This window comes from Pleurodeles waltl, chromosome 1_2 (genome assembly GCF_031143425.1).
Source record: "Pleurodeles waltl isolate 20211129_DDA chromosome 1_2, aPleWal1.hap1.20221129, whole genome shotgun sequence".
Taxonomy (NCBI): Eukaryota; Metazoa; Chordata; class Amphibia; order Caudata; family Salamandridae; genus Pleurodeles; species Pleurodeles waltl.
In genome coordinates, this window is record NC_090437.1 from 988,828,864 (window position 1) to 988,851,729 (window position 22,866).

Genomic DNA, 22,866 nt, shown 5'->3' on the forward strand with positions numbered 1-22,866 from the left:
ATATTTAATTTACTTGTAAGACCCTAGTAAAGTGCACTATATGTGCCCAGGGCCTGTAAAGGTAATGCTACCAGTGGGCCTGCAACATTGATTGTGCCAGTCACTACAGCAGCCCTTTAAACATGTCTCAGTCCTGCCACTGCGAAGTGTGCAGTTTTAAACTACAATTTTGACCTGGCAAGTGTACCCACTTGCCAGGCCTAAACCTTTTTTATTGCTTGGAAGTCATCCCTAAGGTAGGCCCTAGTTAGCCCTAAGGGCAGGGTGCAGTGCATTTAAAACGTCGGACATGTTCTTTTAAGTTTAACATGACCAGATAGTGAAAAACTCTTACATTTGTTTTTCGCTGTTGCAAGGCCTATCTCTCCGATAGGATAACATTGAGATTACAATAAAACATAATTTATGTGTAATTTCCAAATGGGAAACAATAGAAATATGGACTTTGATGCCCCTGGACTCACAATATAAAATCACAATTTAGGGTGAAATCGGATTTAAAATTCTAAGTCTAAAAATACAACTTTTAAAAAATTGGAATGTTCTTATTTTAACCATTTTGTGCCTCTGGCTGTCTCTGAATACACATCTGGGGTAGATGACAGCTGGGCTTTGTGCATTGCTTATAGACAGTCACACAATGGGAGCTTAGGTGCGACTTAATGGGCCTTAATGGCCCATTAACTGGCTTGATGGGGTTTCAGAGTTTAGAACTGCTTCACTTTCACTTGAAGAGGGCTGTGCCGCCTCTCCCCACACAAGTCGCTGCATAACCCCCGGTAGACTATCTGGAGCCAGGAAGTTCAGGGCAGGGATCTTGTGGACTTTGAAGGAAGGGCTGGATGTTTATCCCACCTTACAGAACCAGGGTACCAAAGTATAAATACTGGACCCCAAGCTCCACCAAATCAGATCTCTGCTGGAACCAAGGGCACTCTGCCAGGAAGAAGGACTGCTGTGTTGCCAGGAGGGCTGTCACTCTGCAACTAAATTGCTGTGTTGACCTCCTGCTGCTGGGTGTTCTGCTTTAGGAATGACTGCCAATTTGCTTGTTACTCTGCTGCTTCTGTCCTGCAGTGAGAGGGACTGGACTTGCTCTCTACATACTTGAACCCAAGAGTCTTCAGGGGCTTGCCCCCTGTTCTTCTGCTGTCTCAGGGACATCAAAGACTGCTTGCAACTCTCCTAGTGCTTCTGGACTCTGCCATCTGTGAGCCCTACCCTTGTCTGAGGTGCCCCCCTCCTGTCCTGGGCCTCAAAAGTGGGTTCTGCAGCTACAAACTTCAAAAAGTGAAGCATTGCTCCCACAAAGGTACTGTTCAGCAGACCCTGCATGGGTTCTGTAGCTAGCCAGGTCACAGAGCATAAATAATGCAGCAGGTTAAAGAACAAAATGTAAACACCTGTTTTCTTTCTTCTGCTCTGTTTTTCTAGTTGTACTCTGACAAGTAAAAAGGCAATATTTATGGCACCATGTTCATTTTTTATACTCATTGGGTAAATATAGAAAAGTTAGTATCCTTCTGCATGTTTCTAAACATTTCGAGCTGTTGCACATTTTGTTTAAAAACTGACTTGTGATCTTTTTGCAATAAATATCTAACAGTTTTTATCATGTGTTTAATTTTGTACAACAGATTATATTTTTATTTTATTTCATACAATTATATTGTAGTGGAAGGGAATGCCCCTGAGGGTGCCTTACCAATGGGGTAAAGCTTCCTGGGACAAACCCTAACAACTTTGGGCATTTTCAAGATGGTCACAGTCTTCAGACACACTAAACTTGGGCTCTGAGGGCTGGGGGGTGTGGTGTTGGGATTTGGTGTCGGCGTGGACTATGGTAACTGAAGTGTTCTCCAACATCTAACACTAAAATCCAATTTTTGGCTGTCCAGGTACCCCACCAAACTCGGAGACAGACGTTTGATAGAACAAAGCTGAGCTTTCGCAACCAGACTGTGAATACACATACATTGTTTTGACATTCTGTTTCCCTCCTTCAAAGAATAAAAAAAGATCACTCCAAACTCTAAAACAGTGCAAGGGTGACACTTGCATAACCTCATCAAATTTCATATCTCTGAATTAGAGCTCTGACGTACGCTCCGTTTGGATTTACCACCTGAAACTACTGAAATTATGCATTACTGGTGTCCAGTACCAGGGTTCAATAACATATAGTGATACAAAAATAGCTAGCAAAGAGATGTTTTCATGCTTTTGTCCTCTCTGCAAATATCGTTAGGGTAAGATTTACCATGACAAGTGAAAAACAGAGGCGGCAGAACAAAATTGTTTCAAGCTTTAGTGGCAGGGAAAGTCCGACTGTAGATCAAAACACTCCTACATCTTTGGCTGAGTGCTTGGTGGCAACATATAACCAAAGCTTCACGCTGCGGAAGCTGAATATGGAATTTATCCAGGTTAAGGAAAGCTCAGAGCTAATCTTATTTAGGGGACTAAATTACAGAATATTTGCACAGTATGTGTGTATTTACTACAAAGTAACAAAATAATTTTCCATCTGCATTGTGGAGATACACCACCAGAGGAGAGATAGGTATGAAATGTAAGAACGCGTGTAATGCTAATGACTCCCAAATTCCTAGATAAAGGTTGGTTTACCGGTACCTCCATCACTCTCTTGGTCTCCACCATCAGCCCATTTAGATTGTATCCATAAATAGACTGTATTCCACCAACTCTAGGCTAGACCTAGAACTCTAGGCAGTTCTACACATATCTGAACACAGAGACATCACGTGGATGTGGAACTTGGTCGTATGATACAAGAGTTCACTCCCATTCATAAACAAGGTTGCCAGAAGGCAAGGATCAGCTCAGCTCACTGCTGGTGCCGTCTTCTGCCTAGATATGCCTGAAGTGAAAAAGTAAGTTACTGATTGTAAACGGGGCCTAACATGAAGTTATACTATGTTTTTTTTTTTTTTTTTTTCTATAGTAAAGAAAAGTTGACGTTCTCAAGGTGATGTTTAAACACGATCCCAATGAATTTGCCTGTCCCATTGCCTCCCCAAATGTGTTTAATGTGGAGAAAAAAGGAAAAGCACAATGTGAAAATGTACATTTACTTACCTCTGCTGATTATTCACAGTCAGTGTTAAGAGGGGGTCCCTCTAACATACATTCCACAGTAATTTATGATCAGTAAATTTCTTACTGTTTTATGTGAATTGAACACTAGCACCGTAACCACATGGTGGTCAGCCCCTTGTGGTAAGTCTGACAGAGATTGACATGGAACCTACAAAGATTTGTTTAACAAAATTCTCACTTTACCTTTTATCCAGCATTTTCTTTATTAACTAATATATCAAACCACAAACAGTCATGTCCTTTCTTTTCTCTTTTACTCAACACTCCTTTTAAAAGCCACATATGATGGTTTACTGCATCTTTATTCAAGAATTCCTAAAAAAATTTTTTTAAGTAATAGTGAGGAATACAGAAACCCTGATTTGGCCATAAACATGAGTATACAGATGAATATAGATTTCGAGCTGTGCAGGAACTCTACATTCCTGATTTCTTTGCCTGCGTGGATGTCACCAGGTAAACCCAGGTGAGATCTACCCAGATTAGAGGTAAAGGTTGGGGCAGGGGGATGCAGTGTAAACATTCTGATTACTGCTGCTACTCCCCATTCAGGAGTACATAACTCATACAGAGCTGGTAATCTGACAACCAAAAGTTCCATGCTCCAAGGTAATTGTATTTCCAGATGTAGGATTATTAATCCAAACTCTACATGTAATGAGGACCTAAATTAATGACCTACAATAGCTAAAAATGCAATTTTGTCGAAAAATTGTACACACAACAGTGAAAGAAAGTGCATCAATTAACAGAATTATGTTTAGGTAAGTTCCAGTCTTCACACAGATACATTCGAGTGACACTGAACAAGAGCCTCTTCTACTCAATAAACAAAGAGGATTACTCTCCTGTTCCTGTGCTATGGCCCCACTCATCAGTAAGTCATCTCCGTCTTATACCTATGATATTGCTTCCAGGAAGACTGCGCTTTCCATTCACCTTGAATTCTTGGTCTGAACTAAGTCATCCATCATCTATATTCATTCAGATAAATAAATACATCAAAATTGCATTGTGCATTTGATGTGGTGATGGACAATGGCCCAGCCAGTTAATCAAAATTGCTCAAGAACAAACCCAACTTGCTCATGCCTAAGCAATTCTTGAAACATAATAGTTGCATCATCCGTTGGTTAACTTTAGGCTCTTTAGAGACTTTCATAAGTAGTAAAGAGATCGGGGTTGAATGATAATTGCATGCTTTTCAGTGATCATTTCACAATCACTTGCTGTGACAGACGAATATTGTAATCAGACTGTTGACTCTATTAATGACCAAATATTCACATTTACGTTCATGAAAGGCCTTCTCTCGTCGCAGGGGTCCATCGAAGACACAAACTGTGGAAGTAAATGACCATTCCCAGCACGAGGAATGGCTACACCTCATGTCTGATTGGACCAACAGGAATGTTACAACATTTCAGGAGCTTCTAGAAAAAGGGTAAACTTAAGTCTTGACTTATTCACCTGTTTACCAGTATGTTACTTTCTGCGTTTTCGCAAAAATATTTAAAAAGTGAAATCCGTTGTTGTTCTATGCTTCTCTCTGGAATACTTTCGAGACGTTTTTTCTTTATTTAGATAAAATAGAATAGAACTGCAACCTTTTCCAAACGTGCTTGAATTCACTCTGAATCCCAAAGTGAGCTATATAAGGTAAAACAAATTAAAACTACACAGATTGTGTATAGTGAACTAATGTTAATATCATATCAAATATTTTTAAATTGTATAAACAGTTTCTACTTTCTGCTTTAGTCTTTTGAAGTTTTTGGGCAATTAAAGGATTGCTAATTACTAATGAAGAACTAATAATTCTATTTAGAATGTGGCACAAGCAACTCCAAATTAAGTATCATGACATGGAACTCCTCATGAGTTCAAACGTGCAATTATGTCCTTCTGTTGAGGAAATATTTTCTGAACGATTTACTACTAGCACATTATTGAAATATTTAAATTCTTCCTTTTCTGGCTAAGCTGAGTCTAAAGCATCACTTCAGATGCCCAGTTTCTTTTCCGGAATTTATTTTCGACAACCTTTAGAAATAATCTGGCTCACTGGAGGAACAGGGTGGGCTCAATAAAAAATCAGGAGGGCAGTCAAACGCAAGAGTGCTCAATCCCTGGTCAGGCTTGAGCTTCTTGTTTGATTCACGACATAGGCCAATGGGACAAAGGTCTATCATGGACTTATTTGTATCTTTCACAAAGGTCTCAAGTGGTGTCACTTTCAAATATACTTTTCATCCCAGCTCATGTGGTGTTCTGCGGGTTATTCTCTCTCACTTCTGCTATATCATTTTCATCTTTGATCTCTTTTCAAATTCATCCACTACAGTGGCTTTGGATTTCACACTCCATGTAAATAATATGGTAATTGGGCAAGGATCAGGGTTTTCACAGCTGCCCGTTTCAACATCCATAAAGACCATAATGATGAATTCATAAAAATTGTATCTTGTGTTTTACTTTAGTTGTATCCAGTTTACAATACTTATCTCACGCTGTAGATGTTCTATGATGATTCACATTTTGATGTTCTGAATTATCTTTTTGCAGTTCAGTCTGTAATGATTGATTTTAATTTGTGCTTTGAGTTGCAGTTTTAGATTTGTATTATGTTTCTACTTCCATTTCCACCCTGTAGCGAATCTCAGATACATGTTTGACACAAATATCATCTGATTGAGTGTAAAATATTTATTATTAGCTCCAATTGAGCTATTGTTTTTGTAAACGATATTTAGGACGCAATAATTATGTCAGATGATTTTCTGAAAACAGTACTCTTGTACTATATCCCTCAGAAGTCGGAACCAATGCAGGCATGGCTGGATCACTCCATTCATATCAGAACCAGCAGTTAAAGACCCATCCCATTCTGGCCAATTTAATATCGAGTGTAAGCCTATAACGCTCATGTTAGAAGAAGTTATAGGAGACATTGCGAAGAGTGCCAGGGGGAAAGAGGCAGGACTGGATGGTGTCCTGGTGATAGGTACAAACATGATTTGTGGGCACCAACTGATGCTGACACAGGTATTAAATGGGCCAGCTGATGGCCATATTCCTACAACCTGGACAGAGACATTAAAAATGCTGATTATTGAAAGGGTTTTAAAGGTGACCCTAAATACTAACGCCCTGTTTCCCTCCTAGACAACTCTGCCAAGATTCTGGACAGAGTAATCCTGGAAAGGTTAGAAGACTGGGCTGATCACAACAGTGTGGTTACAGAGTATCAGTATGGGTTTAGGAACGGATTGAGGGTGGTTGGACAGTGTGCTAATCTGGACCTACTTATAGGGAAATGCACAAGGGACAAGCCTGGTATCCTACACTTGTGTTTTTTTTATCTGTCAAGTGCCTTTGATCTGGTCAGTCACACAGTCTTCTGCCAGACCTTGTCTTCTATGGGTGGACCCACTGAAATCGTGTCTTTACTATCCCGGCTTTACAAACAATGATCAGTGAGGGTGTACTGTGAGCCTAATGGGGAATGTTCCCCTCCATTGAATGGTCGGAGAGGAGTTAGGCAGGGGTGCGTATTGGCACCCTTCCTGTAAAGGGAGTGGATAAATTGCTCAAAATGTAGGGCAGTCCTTGTTTACGTGGATGATGCTGCCTTGTTGTCTAGGACAGCCAATGGCCTGCTATATTTAATGAACAGTATGGACAGTTTCTCTGAATTCATGAAGGCAAGAGAACTTAAGTATTTGGTGCAAAGGGGAGTCAGATTTCTAAGTCTGGATATGAGAATTCCATGGCTCTTGTGTATCTTGAGGGAGTTTGCCCAGCTTGATGACACCCTGCCACTAGACTGTACAGAACCCTGCCGCTAGACTGTCCAGACAGTATGTTGCGCTTCAGCAAGAGGGATTTGAAGCTTTGGCTTCTTATTGAAAAATCTTCTGTCAGACATGTTAATGTTCTCCTAAGGCCCTCTGTGGCCAGATATCTTTTTGTGACAACAAATGAGGGGCTACAGCAGTATTTGCTGTCTACAACCACCATCCATCACAGTTTTGTCCTGACACAAGTACGTTTGGCCATAGCCCGTTCCTGGTGCCTTTCTCTAAAATGAAGCAGTGGCCGGAGGAGACAGTACAATGCCCGTGTGATGATAGATCACATCAATCCACTTCGCATTTTATTCTATTTTTTTCTGACATTAGAAAATATTACTTAAAACATTTATTTATAGTACATAACATAAGGAGGTATCAGGATGCCTTCTTGTTTTTATGTTCCTTGGGGGACTCAAATATGTGTCTTCGGTTTGCCTCCTTCATTTGGAGAGCAACCCATGTCAGGAAACACATCAGATCTGTGTGATGAAATGTTTAGTTATGGGTGACCCATAGATTTTCACAGCCTTAGTGTTCACTTTTGGTTACTGTAATTGCAGGCTAATCCCTACGTTTCACACCAACATAGCCGAACCTAGCTAGAGGTTTTTGTTGTGGGAGTTTGGAGGTTTCCCTGAAGTTTTTCTGTAAAGCTAATTTTCACATCATCTGACTCACAGGTTTTTAAAACACTCTGCGCCTGATGGTACCTTTCCTAGCATAGCTTGAAACACAAAATGCTGTGTTGTGCACCCACAAGTCGACCTGTTGCATATTTTATCGTGCACTTGTGTCATTTTATATAATACTTTAGGTATTAGGCATATCATTTTATCATCACCCTCAAGATAAGCAATAATTAGTCTGTATAGCTAGCTGTGCTGCCTACATCATAGTTCTCTTTTAATGTATGTTTATTGGTACCTACCACTGACAATATTTATAACTTGACTCCTATGGCTCTTAAAGAAATTGCTCGGTTTGTTTGTTTTGCTGAAAATTATTGTTGTATAGTTTATGGTGTTTTAATTTGTTCTTATTATTATTCTATTTTTTGTGAATTTGTTGTATATATTTAATTATTGCTTGCTTTCACTTTGTTATATGCATTTGCTTTTATGACCATTTGCCCAAATAAAAGTATTTTTAATAAAGTCAGAAATATTTCTTGATGCTGTGAAAATCACTAATAATCTCTCATACACCTCATAAGGTTTAAGGTCAGGCTTATAGAGTCCAGGTAGCTTTCAGCCGTGGCTCCCACCGGGCCCAGTACTGTTGGCTCCCATCTTTCCAAGCAGGTTCTTCCATACAGGATGGAGCTCTGCTTCAGACAATTGTGTCCTTGAAGCCGCCAATACAAGGCAAGTCAGCTGTCCCTTGAAGAGTAGTTCCAATGACTAGATGTAAGTGGCGATCTGGAGTTCTTCCAGCATCTTCCCTAGCAGGTCAGTTAGGATTCCTTTTCCTTCAGATGTTTTTTTCCAGGTTCAGAATTGTCCTAAAGAGCTAGCGGTGGGATGCCATTTTTATCTAGTCCCGGTCCCTGCACAGTTCCCATCAAAACTCAACACTCTTTATTAACATTCATGTCTCATATGATTGTAAACCTTTCCAGATGTCTCTATTCAGAAAGACAAAAATCAGAATGTCCACTCAGAGGATCTGAGTCCATTCAGATCCTTATCTATAGAAATAGGGGAATCATCCCCTCTTCTTTCTCCAAGAAACTCTTCTCGTCATGTGGGCAGAGACAACTGTCTGAGTGACCTCTGTCACTTGTGCCTCTTTAGGATATATTCATGTGAAAATAAAGGGTGTTGCTGTGGTCCTTTGTGGTGCTATGAGTTCCTGTCTCTGCTGTGAAGCTCACGGGCAACACAGCACTTCATGCCTAATTACAATATTAATAATTGCCACTGAAGTATAGGAGAACCAGTAGGACTGGTTTAACTCTGCTTATCTTTTCTTCTATAGATGTGAAAAATCTACGTTCACAACTATATTATTGATCAGTTATAAAAAATAATCTTCCAGGCAAGTTTTTAGTATTTTCTTAGGTGGAACTATAACAAAAAACTTTGATTTACAACCAGGCTCTCTCACATTAAAACTTTACCTACACAGTCACATACAGCTTTTTATACTTGTTCAGAGTGGGGACTTACTTTCATTTCATGCCTCACTTTTATACATTAAGCACCCATCCTTGTGGGCTTGCAGGACATAGTTAGAGGTGACATGGTTTATGTATAAAGGTAGTTTTTGTAATTGGTAACATTGTACTTTTCTCTGCCATGTTACTGCAGAGTTTTAACTGCAGCAAACCAGAGCACAATGATGTTCCTGGAGCCAAATATTTGTTGTCACATTTGTGAGTGGTGTAGATATTCACTACAGCTTGGATACGAAATGTAATTTCAATGCCGCTGGTGCCTTTCCTGTGCCAAATTAACATGGCCATAAAAAAGACAGCTAGTTGGAACCTGGAAAATGGAAAGTTAAATAAATCAATTTTGTGCAACCAATGTCATGTTATGTTCATATGGAAATAACTCACATATTATGACTCTGAATGGCAGTCTTGCAGGGCACAGAGTCCTAATGGTAGCAGACAACAATCTGAAAAATGGGAGATGGGGGGGGAGAGAAGTCCTTCTATTCCTCTCCAGATAGTAGTGACAGTAGTGAATAGTATGTTCCACCGTTCAGTCTATGAAATATTACACCAGGCATTGGCAATGTAGAACAAATATGAATACCAAACATGGATTAATATTCCTTACTTGAGCTCTGCAGCACTTGATTTCATTTCAGTAGATAATTTTATAATATTTCTTAGTACTTGCTTATTACACATCATCAACAACAATATGGCTGCGGCCAATAACTACGCAGCTGGTAGATGTGATAAGTTAGTTCCACATAATATTACATCTAAAGGAAATGTGACATTTTCGGTATGATTCTTAAGCCATGACGACTAACTCTATTCCATTTGAGATACGATTCATATGTTTACACACTACAGGTAGCATTGATGCTACAGATAGCATTGATGCATATTCTTAACAAGGTTTGCATAGTTATGATTATACGCTGCATATGGCACAATACACCTATATTGTAGTATTGCTTTTTGTCATTATATACCATAAAAAGTGGACACAAGGGCTGTATGACAAGGTTTGATTTTCGGTTTCAATTTCTATGCGATATATGAAGGTTTGAATGCCACAGTGTGCATTTGTTGATGCTCCAACTGAGTCAATCTTAAGGAGGATCAATTTGTGGGAAAGGGAGAATCCTAGATTCAAATAATCAGCCAGAACCATTACAGAAAAATGTGCACAAGTAGACTTCTTCCAGTTCTCAAATTGTATATTTATTCAAATTCCAAAATAACCATTACATAAAGTAAACATTAGTTAGAATCAGATGCAAAATTCAGTAACAAATGCAATCAAGCAATGTTCCTTTAAGAAATTAAATAGCCAGCATTACAGGGCTGCAGACCGCCAGGCTTTCTGTGTTGGTCACCCCGCCACAAAAACCCTACCGGTAACGCACCAGATGACAGGAATCCTCATTCCTGTTGCCAGCACACACATGCACACAGGTGGCCACACCTCCATGCACCCCCACACACACTTTAAAATCCCCCACCCATTCAAACACTTCCAAACAACCCCCAATTGTAGACATCCATCCAAACACCCCCATCCACTCACACATTGATATGCACGCACCCCCACATACGCACCCCCCTCTGCAAACATTTACACCTCCACCCCGCACCGCATACATACACTCACCCACTCTCCCTGTTCACTCTCACAAACATGCACCCCCTCCCCGTCCACTTACACAAACACAAGCACCCGTACACATGCACCCACAAACACCCCGCCTCCCCATCCACAAACACTTACCCCCACCCACAAATAATCGCTCACACATACACCCCCATTCACAAGCATTCACACCCCCTTTTCATTCATGCACACCCCCACCCCCTCCACGTGCACATACATTAACACACTCCCCTCTCCACATAGGCACACTTGCACACATGCACCCCCACTCACTCGCAGACTTGCATACAGACACCACCACTCACTTGCTCACAAACACGCACTCATGCACCCCCATTCGCACACATACACACCCAACACTCCCCACCCCCTCTTTTCGACGATCATCTTACCTTTTCCAGTGAGCTGGTCGTCCAGGAAGGGATGGGTCCTGAGTGTTTTGCACCACCAGCATCACTGCGCCAGCAAGACTCCGCCAAGCTGAATTACGGCTCGTAATACAGTGGGTGGAGTCTTGCTGGTGTGGCGGCATTGGCGATGCTCCCACCTCTTCGTTGGACATCCACCAATAAATGGGCAGAAGTCCTCCAATTACTTCTAATATGGCGGCCTGCAGACCGCCAGCACTGGTGGTCTGTTGGCTGCAGCGGCTTCTGCGGTCTTTTAAAAAAGACCGCCAAAGCCATGATGATGGCCTCAATGTTTCATAAAAATATTTTTCTTCACTTCAAATATCTCCCAGTTAAAGAAATGACTGAATTGTCAGTTATAAATGTGTCCACTGGGAGCAAGAGGCCTGCTGTTTGTAAATGCAACACTTTGAAATGGTAGAAATGAAGAGTTAACTTTATGATTAAGGTAACTCTTCATTTTCATTTTCTGCCATTTAAAATAATTCAGAAACATCATTTTGTTTTCATGCTCCAATACTGAGTTGGCAATGGCCTTTATATAAGAGTTAAATACTTCTGTGCTTCAGTTCTTCACCACTGTATCCCACCCTGAGTCATAAATCAGAGTCAAGGGATGCTCATTATCAGGCCCTGCTATCTACAGCCTGTAGGAGGCTGGCCTGGTTTGTAGTGGGTACCTTGGGTACTTACACCTTATACCAGGTCCAGTTATACCTTATTGGTGAGGTAGTAGTGTTCTAGCAGGTTAGGCTGATAGAGGTAGCTATAGCAGAGCAGTTTAGACTGAACTAGGAGACATGCAAAGCTCATAGAATACCACTTATAGTTACACTGTACTTATACACAAGTAAAGGCAATACCGAAATATCTAAGAGGCAATACTCCTTCTGGAGGTAAGTATTATACACAATATATACACTAGACACCAAAATTAGACAAGTAATTAGTTATAGGATAGTGCAAACAATAGGAAATGCTATAGAATGCAATGGGAGAAAATGGTTCTAGGGGCAACACAAACCATATACTAAGAAAGTGGAATGTGAATCATGAATTTCCCCCAGACAAGTGTATTGTGTGCAGAATCACTGGGAGAGTAAGAATACAATAAAGGTAAGTAAATTACCCCACCACAGAGTCCAGAAAAGCAGGAGTAAAGTACTGCAAGTTTCCTTAGGACACACTACACCTCATGATATGGATTATTGCAGTAACCAACCAAGTCTGCAAACAACAACTGCTGGATTCCTGGACCTGAAGACCTGCAAAAGAAGGGGACTAAGTCCAGAAGTCGAAAGAAGTTCCAGGAAGGACAGGAGCCCCTGCCAACCCAGAAGAGAGTGCAAAAGAAGAGTCCCCGGTTGGACGAAGACCTCAGGAATGCACCCTACGAAGATGCCAACAGGTTCCTGCATGATGCAAAAGATGTCCCATGACGTGAAGATGGATGCAGACGTAATTTCGTTTTGGAAGTCGCCAGCAAGCCTTGGTTACGAAAAATGTGCGTTTTGCGTCAAAATGGCACTGGCTGGACCCAGGAGGGACCTGGGGGCCTCATCTCTGTGTGAGGAGGAAGAGGGAGTTCTCAGCACTTCAGAGGGCCCTCAGGATGCCAGACAGCACCCACGGGAGTCCCAGGACACAGGGACAAAGGAGGTGCAAAATGCGGTTGGTGCAGCACTACAAATAAGGGTCCCACGCCGCCGGAGGTCAAATCAGCGAGTTGAGCATCACAGGATAGAGTGCTGGAGACCTGGGACAGGCTGTGCATGAAGGAATTTTGCAAATAGTGCACAGAGGCCCCAGGAGGTGAAGAAGACGTGGTGCACACGGGTACTGACGCTCTCAGGGAAGGCAAGGTCTTACCTCCTCCAAATTGCGTCAGCAGGACCTCAGGACAGTCTGTGTCAATGGGGTCCACCCTCTGTGTTTCTAGGAGCATGCTCATCGCTGTGACAGGGGTCCAGGAGTACCGGTCGTCGACTTGGAAGGTGCCTGCGTGAGCAGGGGAGTGACTCCGTCACCCCACGGGTGATTTCTTCGGTTCTTCTAGTGCAGGGTGAAGACAGGGAGTCCCCACAGCATGCACACCATGGAAACTGTTGCAGTTGCTGGCTGGAGCTGAAGTTGCAGAAGAAAAGTATCCCTTGTGGATACTTTGTTGCTGTTACAGCAGTTCCTGGAGCAGGCTGCGGTTGATCCAAGGTCAGAGGATGAAGTAGTAATTGCAGAGGATTCCTGCTGGAAACTTGCAAGTAGAATCTGAAGAGAACCCACAGGAGAGACCCTAAATAGCCCTGAGATGGGTATTGGCTACCTTATCAGGTATGGACCTATCAGGAGGGGTCTCTGATGTCACCTGCTGGCACTGGCCACTCAGAGCCCTCCAGAGTGCCCCCACACCTTGCAAAGCAAGATGGCTGAAGTCTGGGACACACTGGAGGATCTCTAGGCACCACCCCTGGGGTGGTGATGGACAGGGGAGTGGTCACTCCCCTTTCCTTTGTCCAGTTTCGTGCCAGAGCAGGGGACAAGGGGTCCCTGAGCCGGTGTAGACTGGCTTATGCAAGGAGGGCACCATCTGTGCCCTTCAACGCATTTCCAGAGGCTGGGGGAGGCTACCCCTCCCCAGCCTTTAACAACTATTTCCAAAGGGAGAAGATGCAACACCCTGCTCTCAGAGGAAATGCTTTGTTCTGCCTTCATGGGACTGAGCTGCTCAGACCACAGGAGGGCAGAACCCTGTCTGTGAGGTGGCAGCAGCTGTAGCTGCAGTGCAAGCCTCAGAGAGCTGGTTTGGCAGTACTGGGGGTCCATGGTGGAGCCCCCAGGATGCATGGAATTGGCTCCCCAATACCGCATTTGGAATGGGGGGATAATTCCATGTTCTTAGACACCTTACATGGCCATATTCTGAGTTACCATTGTGAAGCTACATATAGGTATTGACCTATATGTAGTGCACACGTGTAATGGCGTCCCTGCACTCACAAAGTCCCGGGAAATGGCCCTGAACTACGTGGGGGCACCTTTGCTAGTGCAAGGGTGCCCTCACACTTAGTAACTTTGCACCTAACCTTCAGCAAGTGAAGATTAGACATATAGGTGACTTATAGATTACTTAAGTGCAGTGAAAATGGCTGTGAAATAGTGTGTGCACTATTTCACACAGGCTGCAATGGCAGGCCTGTGGAAGGGTTTGTCTGAGCTCCTTATGGGTGGCAAAAGAAATGCTGCAGCCCATAAGGATCTCCCGGAACCCCAATGCCCTGGGTACCTAGGTACCATATACTAGGGACTTATAAGGGGGGGTCCAGTGTGCCAATTGAAAGTGGTAAATGAAGTCACTAGCCTACAGTGACAAATTTAAAAGCACAGAGAGCATAAGCGCTGAAGTTCTGATTAGGAGAGCCTCAGTGACACAGTCAAGCACTATACAGACACACACATTCGACCATAAATTATGAGCACTGGGGTCCTGACCAGCAGGATCCCAGTGAGACAGGCAAAAACATAGTGACATACAATGGGGGTAATATGCCAAGAAAGATGGTACTTTCCTACACAGCCTGATGATGATGAATGTAAAATAAACACAGCCTCCAATTAACAGTAACAGTAAAAGGAAAAGTGACTCAGTGCTTATTTAGAAATTAACTCAAGGGTGCGAGGTACTCTGAAGGTGTCTGAAAGCTACTGGTAGCTCGCAGAAGACCAGTTGGAGACACCTGTTTTAACACCAGTCTCCTTACAGACATCACCTCCCTTTAACAACCCTCAACTTTGGTCTTAGCCTTTGCTCAGTACTCTTGCATTTGCAGACATGCCTTGCACCATGCCCTCTGGCCAGTACCTATGCCAGGAATACTCACAGGGCATGGCCTATACTCATTCCCTAGGGGTTATGTGCTCTGAGCATGGCCTCTAGCGACGACCTTTACCCATCCCAGTGATATGCACTGGCTATGGAGCATGCCCAAAGTATTCACAAATATCTAGAAACAGGGCATTGTCCACGCCGCAACCACATCTCAGCCCACCTCAGAGACCTACACTGGCTCCCCGTTAACAAGAGGATCACCTTCAAACTCCTCATTCACGCCCACAAAGCTCTCCACAACGCTGGCCCTGCCTACCTCAACAAGCGACTCACCTTCCACTCTCCCAACCGCCAACTCCTCCACCTCGCCCCTCGCATCTACCGAACTACAGCCGGCGGCAGATCCTTCTCCCGCCTCGCCGCCAAGACCTGAAACTCCCACCCTGTCCACCTACGACAGACCCAGATCCTCCTGACCTTCAGGTAACGCCTCAAGACCTGGTTATTCGAGCAGTAGCAATTTCTTCACCCCTCCTCTCCCCCTCCCCCCATCAGCGCCTTGAGACCCTAGCGGGTGAGTAGCACGCTTTACAAATGATTGATTGATTGATGTGGGCATGTATGTAATGGCCTCAGCACCACCCCAACTATGCGCCAGTTTAGAAAGGAGTTGAAAGCAGGCGTCTTTAAAGTAGGTCAGTGCCAGAGAGACAATGTTTTACCTTCCTTAAAATATGCAGTTGGAAAGAAGAAAACAATTTGATAATATGATTGAAACAATTTGAGAAAATATGTTAGGGGGATGTACATACAAATTTCAGAAAGCAGCCCAGAAGTCTTAAGGTAATCATTTGGATGCAATGTAAAGTCAGTGGTGCCCTTTTGTGAGCACTTTTCATCGATCGCTGCCTGTTCTTAACAGTTCATCTCCATCTCCTGCTGACCACGTACTTTAAAGAAGCTTCACTGGACCTCGGGGGCCAAGGAGTGTGTGCGTGTCCTGCTGGAAGGCTGCTCCAGAATCACAGCCATCCAAAAACATCACCCTGTGTTTCTACCACGTTTAGCGCGTTTATTTTTTGACTCACAATAGAGTTGTTGAATACTTTCATTGCCCACCGCGTAAAATGGAGACAGTGGTGACAGAAATATTGAATTACCCGAGACTTCTGTTTTCAGTGAGAGACTCGAATTGCTGGAACCACAGCCCTGGCCTCCCATCTGCCAGACAGCCCCCGCCTGTTCCTTCACAGGTCCATTACACCCATTTATTACTCTCCAGTTGAAAGCAGACTTCCTGGATCGGCCTTGTTTTGGCGTTTCTTTCATTTCCGCACAGGACCCTTGGTCCCGTCACCTCCAGCGAGCTGGAAGTGGTTGTCTGGTCGGTTGGTATAATGTGAACCAGAGGCATTGCGCGCGCTTTCCTTTTTTAATGCTGCAAAACCGGCTCACTGCTCGCATTGAGAGAAATACAGACTGAAGACATTTACACACAGAAGGGTCGTTTCACTTCACTCAGCACTCCGGAAGAAACAAATCTCGGGAACTCATTGCCTCTGTTTTCATTCCTTGTGATAGCTTGAGGCTTTGGGGTGAAACAAAGAATTAGTCACTGTAATATAGATCATATTAGCAGTGCTAGGGTTAAATAGTGGAAGAGTGACCTGGGAAGGATGTCAAGACAAATACTAAGGTTGTGATTAATGAGTGACTGACTGTAAGGATTTTGTGATGTGATTCAAAGTTTGTAGAGATCTAGTATTTGAATTGTATTATGTTTTCCCAACCCTTGACCGGCTCTGCCTGGGGATTTTTCTGTTAGGCTGATGTTTGTTTTTATGTCTCTTGGGGCAATTTAAAGGTGTCTGGTGGGATGCATAGTAATCAATCAATCAGAGCATTTGTAAAGCGCACTACTCACCCGTGAGTGCCTCGAGGCGCAGATGGGGGGGGGGGGGGGGGGGGGGAGTGCTGCTACTGCTCGAACAGCCATGTCTTGAGGTGTTTCCTGAAGGTAAACAGGTCCTGTGTCTGTCGCAGGTGCGTGGGAAGAATGTTCCACTTAAGACACATGAACTGGTTTCCAATAGATGTCTCCATCATCTAGTGACGCCGGTTATTTTCAATATTGCAGGTCTGTTATGAACCGTGCATATGCAGGTGTATTAAATATTTCCTATTCCATGTTTTTAACAAGGAAAATGACATAGCGTTAGGCCGAATCGTGTTTTTAACTCACCAAATTCTGCATATTTTGCCTTTTCCCTCCATAAAGTTTAGTAGGTTTGATCTACCAGAATCTATTTGGGGGGGAGGGACCACGAGGGTGTGATAATTATCAGTCAGCTGGTAACTCCACGCCTAGGACAAACTCATTTTGCCAAGGAGTTGGATTTTAGCCCTGAACGTCTAAAGAGGACATAGGAGGGAGGTATTTAACTGGTTGCAGTTAGGATTATTATGTATTTGTGGAGTGCAAACCTAGTTGGTGAGCAAGTAACTGAGCTTTTCCTCCTCTGCCACAACTTTGTCGGAATAACCTGCACTGGTCCGGTACTCAGCCGGTTCAATGTCTGACACCTGATATGTAGATTGCACTCATTTTCTCATTCTCTTCCCAGCACTCCTTTACACACAAACAAGAACAAGCATTGGAAAAGACAGTAGATCTACCTTGTGGCAAGCCAACATTTTTTAAATTATTTATGTGCAAACATATACAATACACAATCACAATTTTAAACTAATAAGGAGTAAAACAAATGGTACCTTTTAATGGTGGTTTGTATAAAAAGAAAGTTTGAAAATAAAAAAAAAGTCATAAAAAACATGATGTGAAAGCAGAGATTGATCCACCAACTCTGGCACTGAAATGGACTACCTTTTAGGCAGGTGTACAGATGTACATAAACAATATTCATCAGTAACAGTGAAGAGAGCCCATAGCAGAAAAGGGCTGCACTACTGCCCCATTGGCAAGAAGCAAAATGTGCAAAACACTTGAACAGACTAATGATTGACAACGGCATAGCAATGCCGCTGTGTGTGTGTGTGTATGTATGTATGTGTGTGTGTATATATATATATATATATATCTCGTTATGATTTTTTAAAACAGAATGCTGACAAGATAAAATCACATTTGCTTGCCTTGAACAAAGAAGGACTTGTCTTTAAGAAGAAGGTATAAGCAGAATGAGGAACTGACAACAGAAACTGAGAGTGCAGGGGTATAAAACTGATACTTTGCAATAGACAAGGACAGTAGATAAAAAAACAGGCTTTAATTATAAAATGCCTGGTGCCCCAGTAACTATAACCTGTCTTTGATCAGTGTTACGTGTCACTGAAATCCTATCCAGGTCGTGATAGTGATAGAGCGTTCCGTACTAATAAATTACCTGTATTTGGACGCTCTTGGGTCGATGAATCTTTTGACCAAGTGGGGCTCTCTTCACCCGAGATTAGTCAATTTAATCTAATCAATAATCAATAACGAACATAAGCAATGCCCTGATCAACATAACACTTAACAATTAATCCAGAAAACATTTCGGCGAACCATGACCTTTCGGCCATGAATAACCACACCAGTTTATTCAAAGTTAATGAATTTATTTCCCTATATTAACAAAGCTAGCACGATATAAATGTGTCTCAACACCAAATGATATATGTAAATGAACATTAATAGCTGTCCATAACGGCGAAAAAGATGCAATCTATGCAGCATTTGAATAACAATGCATTCGATAATAGCAACGCAAACCACTAAAACTATAATTTGTAATGAGCTAATTGCATACATTAGTCAGCATAACAAGGTCTCAAATTGCATCGTGCAACAAATGAATCCTCATCTAACCTCAAATTAGCATCGGCATGTGGGACTTCATGCAAAAACAATTTAGCAACATTGATTTGGAAAACTCCTAACTAGGGCTCTTATCAAAAATCAGCAGTTGGTTACCTAAAAGAAACACAATGCAATTGTACATTTTCCTTTCATATTTACCAAATTCAATCAGCATTCAAGGAAGTCTTCGTCTCACAGGTACCGGTTTCCGATCAGCATGGGACGGGGCAAAGGGGCAGGGTGGACGGGGCAATTGCCTCACAGCGGCAAGATAAAAGGACATAACTACTACTTTATGCAAAGGGACAGTTCAAAGTTAAAGTCTCTAGGGCGAGAATTACTTAAAGTCTCTTTTCTCTCGATTAGAGAAAGCATCAAAGTCTCATTCAAAATGGCGTCGAACATCAATTGGCATCGTAGAAGATGGCAAAATGACGAGGTCGGCAAGATGGGCCATAATGGCTGCAATGTCCTGCAAATGGCTAATGTCCAATGTCTAATGTCTGATGCCCAATAGGTAATGGCTAAAATTGGCTAATGGCTGATTTCTTCTTGTGCACCGGGTTTAAATAAACAACAGTTCAAATCCAGTAGGGTCTTCCATTGGAGGGTTCATAGGTTGGCTTCAAATTGTCCAATCAAAAACAACAATTCACAAGCTTCTACCTAGGCATACATTATCCTTGGAGTCAGGAACGTAAGTTGCAACATATTTTACCAATTAACTCACTTTCAGAGCTTCCATTGTCTGCACCTGCAGATTGACCTTGGAGCAAAGAAGAAGATGCCAGGCTGGCACGAAACCTTAAAGATAAGCATGTGAACCGATCTCACTGGAAAAGTACAGCTTCAAGCAAGAATACACGTTTTATTAGCACATTAGAAAAACACGAGCATCTAAATCGTGAGACAAGGCAACTAGGCCGAAGCCTCCACTAAAGTTATGCTAAGTTAAAACATTTCAAACAAGCAAATCATGGCACACGTTTACGGTTATGTCAGATTAGTACAATTCTAATACATCACGTTATATAAAGCACGCTTATAAATGTTGGCGAACTACTCTGAGGGCACATTTGTCCCCGTACAATCTTTATTAGTTCGGTTAAAGTCACACTTGATTATTGCGGCACTACGTTTTTGCGCTAATAAATGTAAAACCTTCATTTCTGCGTCATCAATAGCCAACTCATTACCAAAAGGGTTGATGAAAACTCAATGGATCCTTCTCTAGTCGGAGGAACCTGTTGACTAGGTGTCAGGGGCAAGATGACTGCATGTAGGATGGAGGAGACGCGCACTCACGTCGCGGCTATTTTACACTTTTACTCAATCATAACGCTGATACGGCGACTCTAATATTTATAGCTTCATTAGAAGACGGATTATAATGATATAGGACGGAAGATGATTTGCACATGGCCCATAACATTAATAATGTCTGACTAAGTACATCATTTTGGAGATTGGTGTAAATACAAGCCCTGAAGAAGTCGTACGGGAATTCAAAAGGAGACTTCCCTTGACGAAACACGTGTTGGCTGCAAATGGCTGTAGGCTGAAAATAAGCTTAAAATGGGCTGGATTTGTATCATCAAGCCGCATTAATTGCATCACTGTACATATGACAACATTATGGAAAGAATTTCAATCACTATTTGTTTCTAGTTCTTTGTAATTTTCATTGTGGCTGTATTCAAACTGTCAAGTTATATCGGTATTATTACGGTCAGATATTTGTCAAATATATAAATCAAAACCATATTGTACGTGGACTGTCGTATCTTCAACAAACCGCGGGTTGATATTCCTTTTGAATGAGAGAATTGCCACACATGTTTGTTCTTATTCTGTCGGGTTTATGACCTTAGGGATTGGGTGTTTCCCTGGTGTTGGCACCTCTCATTCTTTAACTCTTTACTGCTTAATAAGGGATCCTGAGCGCCCACTTTAACCCCAATTTAACACCCCTTTATTTAAGACAAAGTCAGGGGCAAGATGACTGCATGTCAAATGGACTTGGTCTGGAACAGTGACAAACCCTGAAAAGCCCTACAATTCAGGGAACAGAACTTGGACAAAATGCAGATGCAAAAGACTGTTTCTATTTGAAAAATTACAAATGAATAGTATTTCCTACTATTGCATTGGAGTGGGATATGCTGTTAAAAATATTTAAGGGCAACTGATGGTTAGTAGTGAAGATGAACGCTAGACCTCCAGCATGCCCTTACTTTCACTCACATGCAGTACCCCGTAACCCCTCTCTGCCGCTCAACTATCTCTTCCACTAACATTCAATGAATGCATGCAAAATACCTCAGCTGGGCAAATTTAATTCCATACCACCTCCATGCCCTGAAGTACTTCATAGGACATAAATCACTCTGTGGATCAGGATAATTTTCATGATGTCACTGCTATGTGCTCACAACCCGTGAACTCTAGATGATGTGGTCAAATATGCAACCATGTCCAAAATCATGGCAGTGGCAAAAAGGGTCGATTTCCTTCCAAACTATGGCACCGTTGAGGAAGCTATAGAGTTATGTAACACTGAGGAAGGCACAGAATCACAAGTGGACAATGTTATCTGTGATAGTTTGTCGGAGCATGTTCATGGGACCACAGGAATGGCGTTCACATTTAGTCACTTTTCGGGAGCTCCGATTCTTCTAGCAGTGCAGAGCTGCAGGTTGTGGCTGAAGAGGGCTCCATGACGCCAGATACCTTCTCTCCAAGGGGCAGCTGAATCGGATTTTCTGCTTTCACAAAGCCCTCAGTGAGAGAAAATTGAATCTTCAACCCAGCCACAAAGCACAGTGGTTGGATCAGCTCAGCAGGTTTGTCCCAGTCCTCTGGATGTCTCTGGAACCAAAATGTTTCGAAGTCCCAGGTTTTCAGGGTTGGTAGGAGAAGTCCAGCCAGATACAGCAAAGGGTTCCAGGACCTCAGAACAGCATTTGGAGTCCAATTCTTTGTCCTGAGTACAAGAGGGAGGCAGGTCCTGTCCTTCAAGGCTCCTCCCAGGTCTCAGACAGCAGGTTCAGTCCTCTTCTGATCTTCACAACCAATGAACCCCTTACAGTAGGGGGCCAAAGGGGTGAGAGAAATTTATGGGCTGTCCGTGTTTGCATCATACCAAAGTACAATCAAAATCACAAAAAGCAAACAAGACACGAGAACCTGGGTCCACACCTGTGGAAAGTCCTAATTGTGGGTGGCCCTTGAGTCCTCATGTGACATAAGATCTCAATAAGTCTAGGACTTAAGAATTACAAACAACTGCACAGAATGGCTTACATACCACTCTGAGTGTCATGATTCATCATTAGCCATCCTTGCTCACCAAAGAACCCTCTAATGGTGTCCAGGCTTCCTGTACTCGCAAGAAGTACTTATGGATGGAGGGTGGGGAATGAGACCTGGAAGGAGAAGGATAAAAATCATGTTTACCTCCTCATTAGATTACCTTTGTCAAGAAGGCACCAAGATTGTTAACAAAACAGATTATGTTGATCATGTGTATGCTTATAGCATGGGATAGTAGTGATCCCGAGTTCTGACAAAAGCCACAGACCCTGAATGAGACCACGGGCTAAACCGGTTGACCTGAAAGATACAGTAGTAATAATCACTCCTTTGCCTTCTAGTGGCATTTAACTTACAGGCCCTGGGTACACTCTGTGCAATACACAAGGGCCTTAGAGGTACGTTTGTACCATACAAAAGGGACTTAGAGGTAAGTTAAGTATGCCAATTAGGATTATGCCACTCAGCCATGTCAAAAGGGGGAGCACATGAACTTTACTACTGGTTAGCATGGGTAAAGTGCACAGAGTTCTACAGCCAGCAAAAACAGATATCGCAAAAATCTGGGGTTACTCCATGCAAGATATAATCATTTACTACTGTAACAATAATTTAAGTGCTTGGAAATAAAACAACTCTGTGTGACCTAAATTGGCAGTAGGTGTTTCATTCT

The 22,866-nt window shown here is 42.5% G+C and overlaps 1 protein-coding gene across 4 annotated transcripts in view; it reads left to right on the forward strand.

The window, feature by feature from the left end:
• The window catches only part of CORIN (corin, serine peptidase), a 1,512,429-nt gene that overhangs the window by 1,377,172 nt on the left and 112,391 nt on the right, over positions 1-22,866 (forward strand). For all 4 annotated transcript variants that reach the window (XM_069201641.1, XM_069201646.1, XM_069201651.1 and 1 more), the window contains exon 17: positions 4,442-4,564. In XM_069201641.1, the coding sequence (XP_069057742.1) occupies positions 4,442-4,564 (123 nt within the window). The remainder of the gene's footprint in view (positions 1-4,441; positions 4,565-22,866) is intronic.